Genomic DNA, 19,828 nt, shown 5'->3' with positions numbered 1-19,828 from the left:
TTTGAAATAAACTGAATGGTGGCAGAAAAGCAACATCTGTATTGTGGGTTTAGCAGCTATGATGGTGGCTGCTGCAGACATAATGCAAATCCTCTGGCTAAGCTGCAGTACTGACCTTTTTCTAACTGAAGAACGTGATACTGGGTAATCACTGGCAAACAGTAGTGAACTCTACCACAAAGACATATTAAATAAATCTCTGAATTTCATCTGCAGAGAGAGAAAGCATGTAGACACTATTATAGAAAAAAATGCATCACAAGTTAAAGGCAGCGGAATATACTGTACATTTTCAAGTAAGGCACAGGACTATTTCAAACATCCATTATGCTTTAATTTTATTACATAATGTATAAACACCACTTTAAAAAAGCCAACAGTGACAGGTTTATTTTAGCAGAACACAGAAGTATGAACTGGCACTAACCAGTAGGTAGGATACAGACAGAATTGATTGCCAGACCAGACAGATTAAATCAGTGTTAAACAAATACTTGGTCATACCACAAAACACTGTCTACCACGTAAATTGTCTGTACTGTATTCCTTTGTAATAAAGGATTCTTAAAAAGAATTTCATGGTTCTTTATTAAAAGCTACCCCTGCTTACTGATTACCTATTATAGATCTCTGACCCATGCTAGGTATTTAAATCAAGCACTCACCTGTAAATGCTTCCACAGAAGTGCAATAAAATACAGACACAAAACCAGTGGAGGCCACTCATGAAGAGGTGGTGTTTCCATTTCACTACATGGTGATCAGGAATTTAAAGGTGAAGTTTCTTACTAAACCCTTAGATCATACTTAGGGTCTATTGGTCTTAGGGGGGAAAAGAAAAAAAAAACAAGAAACCTCTGTCTTTTAGTCTCTGCATTCAGAATAAGGAACGAGAGGTTTAAGAGGATGACACCCTCTCAGTCTCCATTTAAACATTACAGCGCACACATGTCTGAGTACGGAACAGGACTTCTACCATACATTTTAATCCATGTAGGTATTCAAGGACACTTTAAACATATGAATATTTAATCCCAAATAAGCCTCTAACAGTTACTGGCAAAGTCCTAGGAAGTAATAAATTCATTTCACTGGCTTGTTTTTCTTAAACAGCATAATGACTAGTATGCTGCACAGAGGCACATAAAGCATCATGGATTAGGAATAACTAATCCTCTCGTTTCAGTGCAACCCACTTTCTAAAGAAGGATTAGTCTTTCACATTTTTACCTTTAGAGTCATTTTAAAGATTACTTTAGATATAGAGATTTGCAGTTTCCTGAATTTAAAAATTTCTGAAGAATATCAGAGTACTTTGATTTTCCCCTTCACATTTACAGTCCAGGCAACTCAAGCTGCTATTGTAAATCACACTTCAATCCTTAGCACACTTTGAAGATGAAGTGTGCACAAAACAGTGATAGCTTATTGGAAGGCTGTATCAGTATCAGATTTTTCTAGAATTCAATGGTCTTGCCAAATCCTTCTGAACTCTGAAACAGACTTAATTCTGGAGAAAAAAGTAAGTATTGGAAGGGAAAAATCTGCTGTCCACTTTCTCCACCTTTAAAAAGATCAGTTTACCTTTCTGTCATTGGCAACAAACACACTGGCCACACTGGAGAATACCTCCATCAGACCTGAGAAGATCTGTCACAGAAGCTTCTTCACTCAGAAGTATTTTGAGGAAATCTGCCCTTTGGAAACCGATCTGTAGTAAACAAAAAGTTCTTTCAAGTCAGATACCTGCAGAGTTTGAGCTGTAGAAAACTCCTTTTCTCAAATTCCACCCTCTCCTCTATGCACTGATCAGCATGAACTTCCACAGGCAAAGTTCACAGTTTCTCTAAAAATATTATTTAAAAGTCACTTTCCCTTTTATAATCACAGAACTTATCTTTTACCTGTATTAAAAACTTGTTTATTCAGCTAACACCCAATTAAAAGCTGATGACATTAGCTATAATTTGCCACCAATTGAACCTGGAGAGTTCAGCAGGGGATTGGGAAAGGAAACATTTCCCGGGGTAGTTCAAAACTCAGACTTGGAAGATAGGGAAACACGTTGGTGTCAGCCTGCACTCCAACCACGAGCACTTTGCACGTCTCATTCTTCTGTCATGATAAAGCAGCTCAGAAGCTGAAATTCCAAACCATTTCATTTACTAAGGCCTTTCTTTAGTGATAGCTACCTACATAAACTAGTGTGTCTGAACATCTGCAAACCAGTTACTCCACTCAGGGGAGGAGCATACCTTACTACCATAATTATCATAATACCCTTTTTATAGTTAATGTACTCCTGTTAAAAGGTCTTAAGATCATGCCTAGGTTTCAAGTCTCCTGCTATCCAAACAGCAAAGGTGAKAGCCAATTCCTTCAGGATGTGAACAGAGCTTCTAGAAACTAAACCAGACAAAAGTTTTAATGCAAATCTATACAGTAGGAAAAAAAAATACTGGAAGAGCCAAAAGAGCCGTCATAAGTCATATGAAAACTACAAAGTCGAAACCATTTTGAAAAGCATATAAAAACTTCATATTTCCTTTGTTGTTAGTTCAGTATCAGAATTTACCAAAATCTATGCATCCTTGCATCAAGTCACTCAATCTTAACAGTCAGCTTGTCTACAAAAGTATTTGTATGACAGTGTTTAGTTTCATCAGTCCCAGACTGCTATTAAAAAAACTGTACATGTGAATATTTAATGCTACTGACTTCATATTTAAACCCATCTACCCAAGTTTAAAAAGATGCTCTTTCATGTTTGCCTTACAGGTTAGAAGCGTCAATTTTCACTGAAGTTGTAAGTAAGACTTCAGATACATTTCTTTTAGACCAGATGCAAACCAGCCTAAGTATCAGCTTTCTAAGATTTCCCAATGCCAAGGAATGAAAAGGGTCTCAAGCTTCTTTCAAATAATCTTGCATCCAAAAAAGCTAACTTCCAACTTAATGCAGCCAGGTGACACGCTGCTCATCTCCAGGAGTTCCCTCTCTGGATCCAGAACTGCTTCCACAGAAGACACATGACGGTCCTTCACTCTTCCAGCAGAACAGTGCACAGTGCGTCCTCCGTATCAATCCATATTGAAGCTATCGCCCCATCATTAAACTCAAAGGATGTTCCTCCATCTACAACCATACATGCATCCCAACAGCGGGAACGGACACAGATTCTGGGGGGGGCGGGAAATAAAAAAAACAAAGAAAAAGAAAAAAGTTCTCAGTAAACAGTGCAAGTCTTGAGCTATTTCACCCCAGCACTTCCTTGAATATGCGGGCTGGTTCTCAGGCATTTCCTTGGATGGGTGGGTGAACCCTCAGTCATCCAGGATCTTCCAGCACAAACACTATTTGCTCAGCACTTAGACACACAAGAATTCAACAGTCTACTATGTATTGGCATCTTCCGGCATTATCAGGGCTCTGCAGAGTTATAGCGAAGTGTAGAGCAGACTGAAAATATTTTACATTTATTCAGCACAGTTCTAATGTATAATTTTAAATGGTAACAGTTTCAACCACCAACACTAGAGATTTCCAGGTAATTTGTGTATTAATATATTCTACTTTGTTACATGAAACATTCATAGAGGAGAGAAAGTCATTTCAAACAGGAAACTGAAGGTCAAAATTGAAGAACGCTTGCCAGGCAGTACCATAAATAGGTATGGCAACACACTCCTGTCAATATTAAATGAGTTTGGCAGATCTTTCTCTATTTAAGTAGTTAATGCATTTTAAGGCAGCTCTTCTACTACTGGGCAAACCAGAGTAAAGCTATTCTTCTTCACTTACCTTTAAAAGGAAAATGAACTGAAATGTTGGCCTTTATCCTTTCAAATACAYAAAAAGGTAGAAGCAATATTAAATATTGAGCTCTCCACATTTTTTTTTTTTTTCATGCTACTAGATTGGAATCTGTGGTGATGCCAGAGCAAGTGTAAGACTTCAGTCACACATGGATGGGCTTGACTGTTCCTGTTCTTGCTCTACACTCACGATGTTGATCTCCAAAATTTAAATTCATCTATTATTTAATGACTTAAATTTCATGGATGAATCTATTACAAATATAAGAGCTTCACAGAATCACAGAATCAGAATATTCAAGGTTGGAAGGGACCTCTAGAGATCATCTAGTCCAACCTTCCYGCTCAAGCAGGCACACCTAGAGCATGTGGCACAGGGYGGCATCCAGGCAGGTTTTGAAGACCTCCAGAGAAGGAGACTCCACAGCCTCCCTGGGCAGCCTGTTCCAGGTCTCTGTCACCCTCACAGTAAAGAAGTTCCTCCTCACTTGGAGACGGAACTTCCTGTGCTCCAGCTTATGGCCATTACCCCTCGTCCTGTCGCTGGCCACCAGCGAAAACAGCCTGTCCCCTTCCTCCCTGCATTCTCATAGCTTGTAGCTATGGCCATAATTTTAAAGGTTAAGGGTGCTCATTGTTCTCACATCACATTAAGGCGGCACCATCCAGCAACATGCATCCTCACTACTGGGTTAGCACAGGTCCTTGCAACCACGACTACTTCTTTACTTTCCCTACATTTAATTAAGAAGCAGGGATTCAGTTGCATTTTGCTGAATAACATGAATCCCAGACATCTTACTCAAAACTGCCTTCCTGCAGGTTACAAAAATAGCCCTTTCTGAAGAAATAAATAAATAAATTTAAGTAGCATTTCAAAATTTAATTATAGATTTATATTGACGTGAGCCACATCTCACACACTAGGTTAATATTGAAACACCATAGTGTTCTTAACTTCCACAATATTTGCACCTACAGTGTTCATATTTACTTATGACAAATTCTGTAATAATTTAGTCCTTCTAATTTGGGTTACTTATGTAATAGTATAGATTACAAGGGACACCTAGTCCAATCTTCCACTCAAAGCAGGACTTACTTCAAAAGGAGATTAGGTTGTGTAGGGTTGCCCTGTCAAGGTCTTCAATATCTCCATGGCTGCAGACACAACAATCTCTAGGCAGTCTATGGCCATGTCTGACTTTTCTGAAAACTTTTTTCCTTATATTTGGTTAGAATTTTAAAACCTACACATCATGGCTGTTGCCTCCTAGCAYTTTTGCTGTGCGCACCTGAAAGGCATCTAACTCAGTCTCATCTGTAACCATCCAGGAGGTACAAGAAAATAGCTGTTACATTTCCCCTGCTTAGCCTTCTCTTCTGCAGGCTAAACAAAACTAGATCCCTGAGAGTTTCTCCCTTATATATCATATATTCCAGCCCCCATCACTTCAGTGGCTCTTGGCTGAATTTAGTYCATTTTGTCAATGTGAGTCTTACAGAGAATGAGGAACAGCTCTCATACAAAAGTGGCCACAGCACTTTTATTCTGTAGGATTATGCATGAATCAAACACCAAAAAAAAAAAAGGGTATAACACAACTTAAATGCACTCTCTTCCTTGTTTCTATGAAAGTAATATTGACGCTCCTCACAATACGAGTGGATATTGAAAGATGTCAAGTGAAACTTCTAGGTTACTCACATTTCAACAAATACACAGGAAGAAATAATGCTTCASTAATTGCTGCAGCCAACACTTACTTTGAGGAAAAGCCACGCTGCCGACTGCTTGAGAAAACTCTGTTCACAATCGGTTCTCGAATACTGAAAAGCATCTTTGGATCTTCCGGGCTATAGAGCAGGGAGTCATTGTAATCATTTGTTACTGTAAGTAGAAAAATCAGCCATTAGTTTTTCCCAGAGGAAATTACTCTCAAAAATAGCCATTCTTTCAGGAAAGGAGAGTTTTCCCTACCTAGAGGTGGTACTGAGCCTTACCAGCTGTTAAATAGCCTTCACTTTAGAAAGTATTGAACTGTACAGAAGATCTATTTCAGTCCACTGCATGACTAACATTCATCAGCTCTCTTCAGGTGATTCAGTATTAGCTGTTTGGAATTTTAGAACTGATATTCTCCTGAAGAGATACATATATACAAAAATCTCTATGTGTGTATGTGCACATATATGCATGTAAATATATAAATACATATTAAAAAGTATATTCTTAAACAAAGCTTAAGAGTGTTTTTAAGAAAAGCTAAGTGCAGGAGTACTAAAATAGTGTTTAGTATTAGAGTTCACACAAATTAACTACAAAATTAACTGATCGATTTTCCTATAGTTTAAAGAAAAATCATCATTTTCACTAACCTTTTTGCACTAGTTCTGCGTTCAATGGCAGATTCAAACCTCCATGCTTTTCAGCTGTTGAGCCAAGAAAGAGAGCCTCAATTAGACAGGAGTATCTTCAGATAAAGTTAGCCAGTAGTGCCACATGGTTCACTCACCAATCTTAAGAATCTCTTCAACAGCTTGATTTGCTACCTTGTTAATATTATAGGACCTAAACAGAGAAATAAAAGGTTGCTAAGCAATGCAATTTGAGAAAGGCACTTCCATACAGGTAAGAATTAGAAGGACTAATAATAACAAGAGTATTGTCAAGGGTGGACACTGATATCAGAAAATGCAATAACTACATAACTAATATATATATATATGTATATAAAACATGCATAACCACTGGGATGCAAATCTGTCACTTTGTAAATCTTAGTAATCCATTAAGTGAAATTTCCAGGAAGGTAAAGCATGATAGGGCTGCAGTCTCCCTATTAATAGTTCTCCCTATTAATAATTCTCCTGCATTAAAACCCAAGGATCCTCTTATAGTCCTTGACCACCTACAAGCCAAAGCAGATGCTCAGAAGAAACTGAGATGCAGAATCCAAAGTTATATTTTCCAAACCAGCTGCTTTTTACGCACACCCCTGCCCCCTTTTTCCCCTCCACTCAAAGAAGCATTTGGAAGATTTAAATTTCTCTGGCTAAGGAGGCCTGAACTCCCAAGAGAACTCCCTCAGTCACATCTTTCTGAGGCTGGGTGCTCCGGACACCATAACGTACCCAAGTCACAAAGCCACAGAGTAATTTTAGAGAAGTCAGCAATAAACTGGCTTGTGGCACTGCAGATGCACAATCCTAGGAGATCTGCTCCCTGCTTCTGGGCTCGCTCCGCAAAGAATGTATAAGCGACAGCTAAAATGCACAAACCCAGCTCCAGTCCAAGGAGGTGCGTTCCCAAGCTGCTGAACATGAGGAAAGCTGCCCCAGCAATGTGCCAGTTTCATCCTTGGCAACTGCCATGACCAACTTCTGCTCAGTGAATACAAGATTCTGAAGTACAATGAAAACTAACACCCAGTCACCATAGTGACAGCATGAATATTCATTTCTGCATTTCTGTAAGAGCTTCAGTTTTAGTCCCTGTTAGTCTGCCACATAAATCCAGGCTCCTGTTGTACAACTTTAAATCTTAAACACAGATTTCCCAATGAAACAGGTTCTCACTGTACACTGCTCACACCTCAAAATTACAGTTTTATATCTACATGCAGTGGTGTAGTTTGCAAAAATTGAAGTGAAGAACATTAACCCTTTCATTAGGCCAGTATAATTCCACTTAGCCATGCCCTTTATTTTCGGGAAGTATTTTGGCAAAGAAACTGTGCCTTTTCAATTAAGTTTAAAAGAGAGTTGCAAGGAGAAGGGCCAATGCATGTGCCAGAGAACATTGCTGACAGTTTCCAAGTAYGTGTTCTCATTCCACTTAGAGCTTTGATTTTATAAGTTTTCCAAACTGCCACATCTAAATATTTTTGTTTTAGCTAGCAAGAGTCATTCAAGGAAACTCCTTTACAAGCTCTGCAAGCCAGAGCAGGATCTCTTTCCTTCACCATCCTCAGTCATCTCTATATAGAGCATCCAACTTCCTCCACCTGACAAAGTTASAGCTAAGGCAAGTCTGTCTGCATCCCTCAAGCTCCTTCTTCCTCTCCCCCTCCTCTTCACCCTTGGAAGTGCCCTGCTCTTCTCAAACACCCGAGGCAGCTTTGAATCACACTGAGAATGTCTGGACACAGCTGTGCTGTGCACTGACTGACCATCACCAAAGAAGGCCTCAATATAGATAAGAAACCTAAGCAAAACAGATTCAAAGGCTAATTTATCTGAAACAATCTTTTCTGTCAAAGCAGTGAAGTGAACTTACCATGCTTTTGATCCTGTTCCAGTGCATACATTAAGCCCTGAACTCTTCTGTTTTTCCCATGGACCATCATCAACTGATATCTCATAATAGGAGGCCCTATGAAGCGAGAATTTAAAACTGGGTTTGCAGGACTTAAAGTTCTCCCTGAATGAGACAGAACACACAGCCTTATCAGGCACATAAAAATTTAGAGGGGCTAGTTTCAAATATGGATGACAATTTCACAGGCTCTGTACAGTGTACATCTGATTTGGCAGCCACTTTGGATTCACTGTTGCTTGGCAGGTTTTGTAATTTGCAGCATGAACTTTTAARCAGTCTCTCTGCAGCCACTTTTCACAATAAATTTTGTGCAACAAACACTGCAGTTCATCTGGCAATAACTTGGTATTTAAGAAGGGTTTGCTGGACTTACAAATGAAACTACATATACATTACCTTCCTTGCATAACTGTTGAACTACCACATAAACTGTGCTTATGCTGGGACTGGGTCTCATAAAATTACATCAGGGAACACTAAGAGGTAAACATTCCAGCGTCAGTGAGTAACAGCATGGCTTCAAGCTGAATTCTTGATCACTGCAGTTATTAAAAATCCACTGTGATTCTTCACGAACAGTTTAGCTTGACTGTAGCGAGCAGACTTAGTTTCTCTCCAAGGCAAATTCTTCCTAAAACTCAGTGTCATAAGTCTTCAGGCACAACCACCATCACTTTGTGTGGCATCGTTTATATCTCATGCAATTTCTTACTAAGGTGAGGCCTATGCCAATCAGAACATCTCTTTCCATAAAGTTTCAGTACATCTCAGCATTTACTTATGGAGTGCAGTTGCTAACACTTCTAATGCCTAATCCAACAACACAATATAGCATTCAGATTAATAAAGGCCCTTTCAGCAAAACACGTTCACCGTGTTCAGTCTGACCGAGTCCCACCCTTCTTAGTAAAAGGAGCTTATTGAATTGCTTTGAGTGATGAAAGTTTCAGTCTGGATAGACTGGAAAGAATATATTTCTTGAATATTTCGTGTCAAATGTTTTAGACTTTGTGACCAAGCAATATGCATGCATGTTCAAGATATGGAAAGATAAAAAAAATAGAAACAAATTAGGAACACAGATGTGCAGCTTGATTCAGTTTAAGGCAGTTTTCAAACTAGATACCATTTTGTTTCCTTGCTTTCTCAACTGTCATGCAGAAAAAGCACCTCAGGTTATTATTAAACACAACTTTTGCTAGCAGAAATTTGCTCCTACAGGTACTGTGTTCCTCGGTGCTTGTCAAATCTAGTGGAACCAAAGAGCACAATGTGCTTCCGGCAATTGAGGGTTATTGTAAAGTGTTGGGGAGCAGCTTTGTCTTCCTCTATCACTATGTGTTAGAGAAACTTTTTTAACATATTGATAAAATCAGGTTTGATTTAGTAGAAAGCAAAATTTGTATCTGTTTGAGACTAATTCCTTCTGCCAGTCTGAGGCTGGAGTCCAGATGGAAGATAAAGCACTCATGGAACATTTATACTGTTTCCAGCAGCAACCACAGTGTCCCAGGCACTGTACAAACACAAGAAGAAGTTATACTCTAAAGGCTTAAAAAAATAAAAGAAATTTAAAAAACACACACACACACAGACACCGAGTAAAACAGAAAGGGATTTAAAAGAAAAATACAAGTAAAAGTTCAGCCAAAAGTTCTGACTGAGGATATGCTTTAACTCCTTTCCCACAGCCCCACGTACATTCCCCACATCCTTCGTATTGCTCGATTAGCAGGGATTCCATTATTTTCAGGACAGAAATAACATTCTTAAAGATATGACGGAGGCTGTAATAGCAGGATTTTATATAAACTGGTTTCTTAAAACAAGGAAGGAAGTGTTAGACGTTTCATATAATAACACATTCAGTCAAAGAAATGCCATTACCTCTGTCTCTAATGACAGAAAGAGGGAAAGCAGAAGTTACTAGGATTTCAGCTTTGTCATGTTAAGTTTACTATAAGGTATTTAGGAAAAGATGCAGGACGAGGCAACTGACAGATATCAAAATCACTGAAATCTTTAATCCACTGTAAAGGTAGCAATTGAAGGTATATGATTATGTAAGAACTGGCCAAGAAAGGAGTAAAACAAAGAAAACAGCAGGAAGGAATAATGGAATGAGGAATGGCCAGACAAGAAGGGAAAAAACACTAATTCTTATTGCTGAACCAAATAATATTTGAATATACACTTTGAAACCAGGAGCAACACAATGATTAAGATAAAAAGCACACAGAAAAGATTTCCTGTCACCAATCACCCATTGCAATGTCATTAAAAGATGAACTCTGCCTTGCTGCCATAGTTAGCAATTAAACATACCTGGATGACAGAGATTCCCCAATGAAGACTTCATTGAGTGCTCTCACTGGCAAAAGATGAGGACCAGAAATCTCCGATCCTGCAGGTATTGAACACACTCGTTTCAAATCATGACTCAAACTCACATTTTCCAAAACTATCATCACTCTCTGGAGAATGTAGTCAGCCTCCAGGGACCACACTCTAAGTCTTGATTCTCTGTGTTCGGTTGTCCTCACAGGCTCATTTCTTTTCCTCCCATTCCTTCTGTATCTACTCACAGCCCTTTACCAGAGACCACAAGTATCTGAACTAAGGCCAGTAAAACAATGCTGTGTTTTTGAACATTGTTATTCCTCAAACTTGTGGTTAACCAAACAGGTCGAACTCTTCTTCTGTCAGTGGTCACTTCTGTAGCTTAGTGAAGTTCACTGACAGTGAACAGAAGTTTGGGGTAAATTTCAAAGAGCTACATTACACACCACAGACCAACTTTTAATTAACGGGCTTTAAGATACATTCACATTACACTGAATAAGGTCTTTTCAGTAGGGAAATCCAGGAACAGAAACAAAACCAGGAACTTATTTTCAGTCCACCCTAAATAAAACACTTTCAGTTGTTTTCTTATTTAGGACTTACCCAGGAAGAAATTTTCATTTATGAAACACTCTAATCCTACTCAAAACTCCTCTTGAAGTTAGAATAATTTGTCTCAATGTACAAATAAATTCTACAAGCTATTTATGCAATATTTAAACAGTACCATCTCCCTGTTGAGACATCCCATCCTTCAATAACAAAAAGTTAGCAGCATGACCTTCTACAATATCTATGTGCATATTGCCACTTGCAGGCCGGCCTATCAGTTGAGGAAAACTTACCTCAAATTCATCAAAAGAGCTCATGCACATACACAGTTTTAGTCAGAACCATCTAACTGTGTGGTAAACAGTCTACGGAGTAACCCAACGTCTCCTCAACAATGCTAAGGCACCATTTAAAAAAGCTTAAATATTTTTCCAATAGGTATCATACTTAAAGGAAAAAGTTTAAATTATCTGTTAAAACTAAAAACTATTTCTAAATGTACAGAGCAGAAGCAGCACATAAAAACCTAAGGATATTCCTTGAAAAAGCAAAGCCGTAGAGTTGGAGCCAAGGAGAGTYATTTCTCCCTCACTTCTTAAATATTTCTATCTGTATCAGCCATGTATGGTAACAACCAGACTTCAAATGTTCTCATATTCTTATAAATCTCAATTTCCTAAGTTGTTATGGCAAAGTGGTTACATTCTTGTCACAAGCTTCAACCTACTTTGATCTTGCAATCTTTCATTTATATGAGCCCTGCTGTGTTGCTCCTGGCTTAGCTGCTGTTCATGTAGATCTACAGGGGTTGGGTTAATGCCAGTTCCTTCGAGATACAATCGGATTCGTTGCCGCCACTGCCACCTAAAAAAGAGGGAAATTGGTTTCAGCAGCTGAAGAGTAGCTGAAATGTTCATTGCAAAGCTAGCTAGGATCAAATTCTCGAGGATAAAAGTTTCACTGGTTCACTCTCAAAGTCGAGCATTTTAAGATCAAAAGTTTAAGTACATTGCACATTTCAAGTTTTACAGCTTTCACTATCACTTCTAAATTTAGAAAAACATATTCAAACGTAAATATTTTACATTTCCCAAATTGCCTGTTAACTTTTGTATGTGTGAAATAACACTACAATGGTCAAAAGAATCTACAAACACAACGATTGTAATTTATGAATCAATGCCTGACGACAACAAGTTTGAGAGCAAGAGACTCTTTGGCATTACAGGTATTTACAGACGCCCTTTTTTTGATATTATTTTGCTTATATTTCCAGACACCCAGAAGAATGACTATGTCCATTCCTTTCTCTGTACAGGTCATAAACATCTCATCATCTTAATAATTTCCTAGACTGGCAAATTTTATAGGTTTATGAGTGAAGTTCAAATGAAGAAACAAAAGGATATAAAGATCATTCCTTCCTAAGCCGTCACGTTATTTAGATTTTTGTTTTTCCTAGAGTTCAATGCACTTCTCCTATGATTTAGAGGCTCTAATAAACAAAGCTCTATTAAACAAAGCTGTAGTAGCGGTTCTGATTTAGAAAGCAAATCATAATGAAATATTTTGAACATAGCCTTCCCAGTTCACGCTGCTGACCTTTGGGTCACAGTAACCAGATTAACTTTTTCCTGAAATAACAGTACACATGATTTAGGCTGGATGAAAATCCATTACTACTTTATCTCCTGAATTAGGACAACATCTTGCCTTACTGCAAAGTTAATCTTCAAATATATACCATAACTTCACTTAATCTTTTCTAAACTGAGCAAACTCAATTCTCTCCCATGCACTTTAAGGCATCAAATTTCCTAGAGCTTCTTCAGTGAGGAACGAGGGGAATTTCCCAGGAGTTTTGCTGCTGAAACTTCACTATCCCAGACTTCACATAGTGTACAATTTGAGGCCTTCCAGCAGCACTTCATGTATACAACACATGTTTATAGAAAGCTGTTATGATGTTTGCTTTTCTGCAGTGCTTACACTAACATACATTTCATTTTTAATCCCTTGTATTTCAAGATACTTTTGAGGAACATCTGCCTGCCATTTTCATCGTGTATTTATGCATCTGATTCCTGTAATCAGTAAATGCAATCCTTTGCACATGTCTTGACTGAACTGCAAAGCATTTATTTCAATGCCTTAATCTATTTGGATTCTAATCCTCTTCTAAATTTTGTAGTTCATGCTACCTTGATCTTTAGAAAGTGTCCTATCTATTCACTCTTTCATCCCGAGTTGATGACTTTCATATCTATTCACTCATTCAGATGATGAGAGAAAGTCCTGGAAGGTACAAAGCCAAGGGACATCCTAGGAGAGCTGCTTTGAATGCACCTTTAGTGTAACTAGCTCCAAGGCAGACAGCTTGCCATAGATACTACTACACTAGCTTCCTTACAGCACTCACACTAAAATGCATTCAAACTCCCGTAAAATAAGCATATAGGACAACTACTCTTGTGAGGTAGTGTTATACTCTTTAGTATACTCTTTAGCAAACATTGTTTGCTTAGTAAATCTTGATGTTGATAGTTAAACAGGAGTGCAAGTGAAGTGTTTTACACGGGCTTGCCGCCAAAAAGGTGACTGCCACATACCTGGACTATGAAGCCAACCCCTTTTGGGGTCACTGACACCCCCCGGTCCTTCAGGGATTCTGACAAAACTCTCCGTTTCATCCAGTTACCCATCTACTTAAACAGCTTCCTTAGCCCCAATAAATCTGAAAACTTCCCAATCATCAAAAATCCATCCTCTTCCTATTGTGCCCTGGCATTTTCATTACTAGGAAGATTAATGCTGGACTCTGAGAAAGCCATGTTCCCAGGGAAAGGGACCTAGTCAGCCCAGGGCTCCAGTGGCTGTATCGTTTGCCATTTTCTTCCCCCATTGCTTACCATTTTTCTGATGTTCTACTACTGTGTTTGCAGACTTCTCCTTGTTATCCTCGGTCACTGGTATTTCAAAAATCAAAGCATGGAATAAATCCACTCTTACACATGTATACCATTAYATTCCTTGTCAGGAATTTGCTTGAATTTTCACACACTTTCAATCTCTGCTTGCTAAAGGCAAAGTCATGAGTTCAAGTCCCTGCAACCATATTCCAATTAAGCTTGAACGTAATCATTTACTTCACAGCAATGCTAGTTTTTCGCAATTCCTCTCTTCCCTTAAAATTTATTTTCCTTTGCATCCTTTCAATCTCCATTCCAAGTGAGTTTCAGACTGCTGTACTGTAACCCATTTCTGCCGCTGTACTCCTTGTTCCTCCCCTAAGAATCACAAATTGCTGCTTCTGTTGTTCAGATCGCTGTTCTTTCAGTCTAATTCCTTCCTGTTGTGGCCAGGGGAAATTGGGACTGAACTGTTAGCTCCTTAAAGTCACATCTCAAAATGTGTTCAGCTGTGAAACAAATATTCCAGCCTAAATGTTCCAGAAGATGTTTTAATTGGATGCAATTTTGTTCTGTTGGATGCAGTTTTGTTCTGTTATTTGAGGAAAATTAAAGTATTGCTGGTATAACTYGAGTATTTTGAATTTCTCATCAACTTTCTGGCTCAATACTGAAATAGTAGCTTTAGCTGGGCTTTCACACCCTGACCTCCAAGTCTTCTACCTTCTACCAATCAGTTATTTTAAGTCCTGTAATAACCTGYTTCTAGAGGCCTCCTCTGCTGTCACATAAAAGTACACTTCAATCAAATTACAAATTYGGTAATTCAAAAAAGTCAGTCAACTGCTGAACAGTCAACTGTGGACAGTCAACAGTCAACTGTTCAGACCGTTTCATGCTTTGTATTCCAATCCCACTCTCAAACACAARTCTCTTCTTCAATACGGTAAACATCTACAGAATTCACAGTTTGAAGTATCAAGATTTTACTTAGCATCCTTAAAAACTGCACATTAATTCTGTGATATTAAAAAAAAAAAAAAAAAAGCAGCAATGAATCCTACCTGAACTCACCACGATAAAGCTTCTGAAGTGCTTCAGGGAAACAGTGTGTGTATCTCACGGGCAAGCATAAGTGGCCCTCTGATCTGGAAGCAAAAAAGGAAGACAATGAAAATGACAGTGTAATTTCTGAAATTTCATCCCTTAAATAAACAAAAACTCTTTTAGTTAGTAAACCTAGACTTCTACCTTCATGATACTGAAGTTGGTGATAAGATATAGGTAAGGGACATCCCTAAGGTAAAAGAAATCTCATGCACAAGCCAGAAAACCAAACACGAGTCCCTTTTCATGAGTGATATTTGATAACTTCAAGGCAGTTGTTATTTAAACTCTGCTATTCAGGTCTGATACTGATAGAGTGTCTATTCACAGCATTTGAAAAGTTTTGGAAGAAGAACAGGGTCTGGAAAGAACTAAATCCTTTTGGCCATAATTTTCATCAGCTCAGATTACATTAATATGCAACATAGAAAGCAAAAACCCAAATCTAGAAGTCTCAACAGATAGAGCTTTGGTGCATTCAGAGCTTTCACTTGCCATCCATTTGAAGGTTATGCCCACCAGGCAGTGCTAATRCACCCACCTGCTCAGATCAGTCTAATTGCTAGGTGAATGCAATGGTGCTGAGTTATAAGAGGACAACTAAACGCCACTGACTGGCTGAGGAGACAGTGTCCTCTAAGTATGAGGTGATTTACACACAGGAATAAGGGGTGAGAAAAAATAGACAAACCACACACACACAAATCCACGTATTTGTTGAGGTCCTATCACATTTCAAATAGGATTTACTTTCTTAATAAACAAATTAAGATTCTGAATATCTAAGCACCAGTTTAAAATAAAGTAATAATAAAAAATAATACAGAGTTCTGCATTTCCCAGTCACTATTCTGTACTGCCATTTCTAGCTTGGAGCTTTTGGTTAGGAATACAAGTTGACTGGCTCTGAGTGCCCTTACACTTGCCTGTGAACACAGCTGTGGCAGTTCAGGAAGTTATTGCTCATCTAATACTTTTYAATGTCCTTTTAGATGAGACAGAATAACTCATTGTGTACATTTTTGTAATAACAAACAAACAAACAAAAAAATACGTTCACTTTATTTCTATARTCTACTAGAAGACAACATGTATGTTTGGCAACAAATATGTTGCCAAGTGCCAGCAGAGGAGACAAAATGCCACCTGAGGGGAAGTAATAGCCCCTTGCAGGTCTGTTCGTAACCAGAAYACAATCCTATGCTATTAATCCTATATAATTCTATACAATTTTAACCTATTAGACATACTCCAAACTTTGGTCCAAGAGCACCTACTTGTTCTGGGCTAGAGTGACCAGGACCAAGAAAGAACACTCTGAAAAATCTTTCTGGGAATATCTGCTTAACCTACACAATCATCTACAGCATTTAACAACTTATACTACTGCTTCACAAAATTCCTGCTATTTAGATAACTATACAGTCAACCTCCTTTCAAACAGGATATTATTTTGTTTGGAGCTTCCTTAAATTCTCATGGTGCCAATGTTTACTGGTACTGGATTTTATAGAGAAAAAGGTTGTTTGCGACGATGAGAAATAAGTCACTTCAGTTTAAGAGGACTTCTCAGTTTAGAGAGCAGTTTCATCTAACACTACCAAATCTTCCTACTCAAGGCCTTTTCTTCATACATTATCTTAAAAAATATATATATATATGGTACTTGATATGAAATATGGCTTTCCCAAATGTCTTAAGGAACTGTATATCTTACCTTTCAGGATCAGTATTTACTCCAATAACTGGTTTAAATTTATCAAAGACCTTACTGGCTGCCAGCAACATTGTACCATCACCTACAGGAAAAAAGAAAAAATGGCAAGAAAAATAAAGAGCTAGTTTCACTTAACATTTTAGCATTCCCTATAAAATCACCCATGAATTGAAGCATTATTATTACAAACTTTGTGTCAACAACTGATTAGGCAAGTTGCACAAAAAATAAAATGGAACAAGAAACAACTTAAAACTGAATTGTGACAACCAAATTAAAGATGACCAAACGATTGAAAAAATATTACTCCTCCAACAGCTATACATATCCAAATGAATTTGGCAGAAGCAAGTTTCAGAGCAAGTAAGAGATTCTTTTTAACAGAAAAAGTTTTGTAAATACTATCAGGAGTAAGTCAATACTACCCAATCTCCACAAGGGACAGGAAACAGCGTAATATCAGATCTTACTGTGAATCACATGAAAAAAAAAAGTAGTTTTAATTCTGTTTCAGTTTTTTTTTCCAATCAGGCATAACTTAAAGGTGTTATTTGGTTCCAAATACACATAACAAAAAAAAAGTTTAAATAGAAATCTAGGTCTCCCTAATTTCTTCAGATATGTAGCAGTCTCTTTCCTGTCCCTTAACCAGTAGGGGCAAACAATCTGAAACAGTCTTTACACCAAGATGTGGGTTCTGAAAAACTTAAGATGGTGTTCTTTAGAACATTACTATTTCYAAGTTGCTGGCTTCATAACTATGCCTAGATGCTGCTACAGCCAGCTTGGCAGAGGAAACATTCATACCTCCATTTAATTTCCAGCTTTGAAGAGTGTGCTGAATCTACACAAGTGTATTAGGGTCCTTCAGGTATGAACACACATCCCTTGCTACAATTTCCAAGGGTCATMAACACTAGCCAAGAGCAAGGTCAACTCCAGAGGACAAGGGCAAGGCAGAATGGAGCTGCAGYTCATTGCTTTTGTGAATATGAATCATATCCCAGGAACACATTTCAGTAGTTGCAGCAAAACAAAACAAATGAACAGCAAAACATAAAATAAAGCTGAAGCAGCTGCCACTCAATGTTATGAAACAAAAATAAGGTTTAAATTTCTCTACTGGCCATTTAAAAAGCTCCAAGCAGCTACGAAGCCTGTTCCATCTGCACAGWCTTTCCGTACCATCCAACTAGATATTCCTGTCATTGCAATAAGCGTGAAAGAAAAAAAGAAAAAAAAAGTAGGAAAGGGACGGAAAAAATAAAGTGCTAGTTTTACCTCACATTTGCAACCAGAGAGTACAGTTTAGGGCTATGTGCATTCATACGACAACAAATCGTTAGTCCTGTTYAGCTGAGAACTATAGTTGACTTCAGTTGTCTGACACAAGACAATACTAAGTTTTTCCACAGTGAGACAGCCTCAGCAATCACCTAATGCTACAAATACTGGAGGAGGAGAGGATGGTCACAGTCATCGCATTTTTTTTCCTGTTTTTTGACAAATGCATCAGCAATTTATTTCCAAAATGAGCATATCTCCAGATGCTTCACACACKGCAAACTTTTGATAGTTTATCTATGAAAACATACTGAAAAAAAACACTTCCCCACCATAAAGTCATACCTCCTGCTGATATAACAGCATCTGCCCACCGAACTGTCTCTTCATTATATTCACGACGTTTAACAAGACGGACTTCTATCCTCTCGTTCCTATAAAGTGCAGGAAAAAGCCTGAATGTGTCCTATATTGTTCCTTGTCAAATCCTTCTGAAAAACTGACATGTAATTATAGACTAATTACAGTGGTATTTAGCTTATGAGCATTTGATTCTCACACAAGTCCTCCACATCATTTTCATTTGTTTTCAAGGTGTGTTAGTTAAGTGCACAGAGCTATTACACATCGCGATGGCTTCAGGAATGACTGTCCATCCACATCAGCTTTCAGTATTCCTATTTCATTAGCATTCATCACACAGAGCTCGTTCCATTGCTTAACACGCCCCATGGGTATTYAGGCCGTGCTCGAAATCCTCGGCCCCCTCCAGCCTTACCGTAAGCTCTCCACAACATGCTCCACGTTTTTGGTGTGAACGCGATGTCGTTCCAGGAGACCAGCGTAGTTAGACCCCTTCAAGGCAAGCTGCAAGACAGAAGTTGATTTTCAGGTAATTAGCCACTATTACCTGGTCACTCTTAGCTTGCATGGAGGTAAAGCCTGATTTGAAAATAGAAAAAAAAAAGAGGGTATTAAAGGAAAGGGTGCCCTTAAGCTTCAAGATTAATAAATACATCCACAGTGAATGAGACCTTGCTTCAAGCAGTAGCCTTGCCTAGATGGCCTCCCAAAGTTCCTCCTAACCTGAATAATTCTATCATTATACAGACACTGTTTCCCTTTAACAAATAATAAAAGCTCAAGATATACTTATCAGTGCAGAAACAAAAGTTTGCACAGAGTTAGTGCAAAGCAGTTGTTCTGCACCAGAAACTTTGAACAGGCATCACCCACCAGCAATCCATTCATGTCTACTCAAGGTCGCCGGCCCTCCCAAGAGCCAGCGGTGCCACATGGCCACATCTCATCCCAGTGCCACAGCACGCAGCTCCGCAGCACAGGGCAGGAGAGCCCATGATACGAGGGTTCCAGTTAATTGCAACCTAATACAGGCTTAGGAATATCACATCTGTCTGGTCACTCACCGATGTCAGGAAATTCAACCACAAGACAAATGTAAAGACTGACTCACAGCTGAAGAAACTACAGAAAATACAATGAAAGCAGCSAGGCTAGAATTGAAGCTTTGTCCTTCTCAACATCTGCTTAGAATTGGCATTAACAGAAGTGTCATCTTTAGCTGGTTTTAGAGCTGGGATCAGGAAATCCCCCAGCAGAAAGGGCTCCCAGGCTTGCTTTGCTTGTGTGCAGATATTCCAGTGGTGGTACATGGGCAATGCACAGTGTGGCACAGGGAACATAAAAGGTGCTTCTGGGTTAATGGGGGGAGGAAAAAGGGTACCCAAAACGAGGGTGAGCTATGATACTGCCCTTGGCT

At 38.6% G+C, this 19,828-nt stretch overlaps 1 protein-coding gene across 3 annotated transcripts; it reads right to left on the bottom strand.

Moving 5' to 3' along the window:
* Positions 1-843: 843 nt before the first annotated feature.
* NADK2 (NAD kinase 2, mitochondrial) lies at positions 844-18,915 on the bottom strand. 3 transcript variants are annotated; one of them, XM_026038006.1, is made up of 11 exons: positions 18,827-18,915; positions 18,394-18,482; positions 16,765-16,846; positions 15,005-15,088; positions 11,759-11,895; positions 10,458-10,540; positions 8,095-8,261; positions 6,332-6,387; positions 6,195-6,248; positions 5,583-5,706; positions 844-3,179 (listed from the first exon to the last, which is right to left on the bottom strand). In XM_026038006.1, the coding sequence occupies exons 3-11, from the start codon at positions 16,833-16,835 to the stop codon at positions 3,041-3,043; spliced, it is 915 nt and encodes a 304-aa protein (XP_025893791.1). In that variant the 5' UTR covers positions 16,836-16,846; positions 18,394-18,482; positions 18,827-18,915; the 3' UTR covers positions 844-3,040. The 3 variants fall into 3 exon arrangements, with proteins under 3 accessions (XP_025893791.1, XP_025893775.1, XP_025893782.1); XM_026037990.1 differs by having other exon boundaries at positions 8,095-8,238; positions 10,462-10,540; XM_026037997.1 differs by having other exon boundaries at positions 8,095-8,190; positions 10,462-10,540.
* Between the last annotated feature and the right edge of the window lie 913 nt (positions 18,916-19,828).

Source organism: Nothoprocta perdicaria, unplaced genomic scaffold (assembly GCF_003342845.1).
Source record: "Nothoprocta perdicaria isolate Ctin4 unplaced genomic scaffold, notPer1 scaffold_1, whole genome shotgun sequence".
In the NCBI taxonomy this organism is placed as follows: Eukaryota; Metazoa; Chordata; class Aves; order Tinamiformes; family Tinamidae; genus Nothoprocta; species Nothoprocta perdicaria.
The sequence above is the reverse complement of the archived record's forward strand: the minus strand, read 5'-3'. Positions and strand labels throughout refer to the sequence as shown.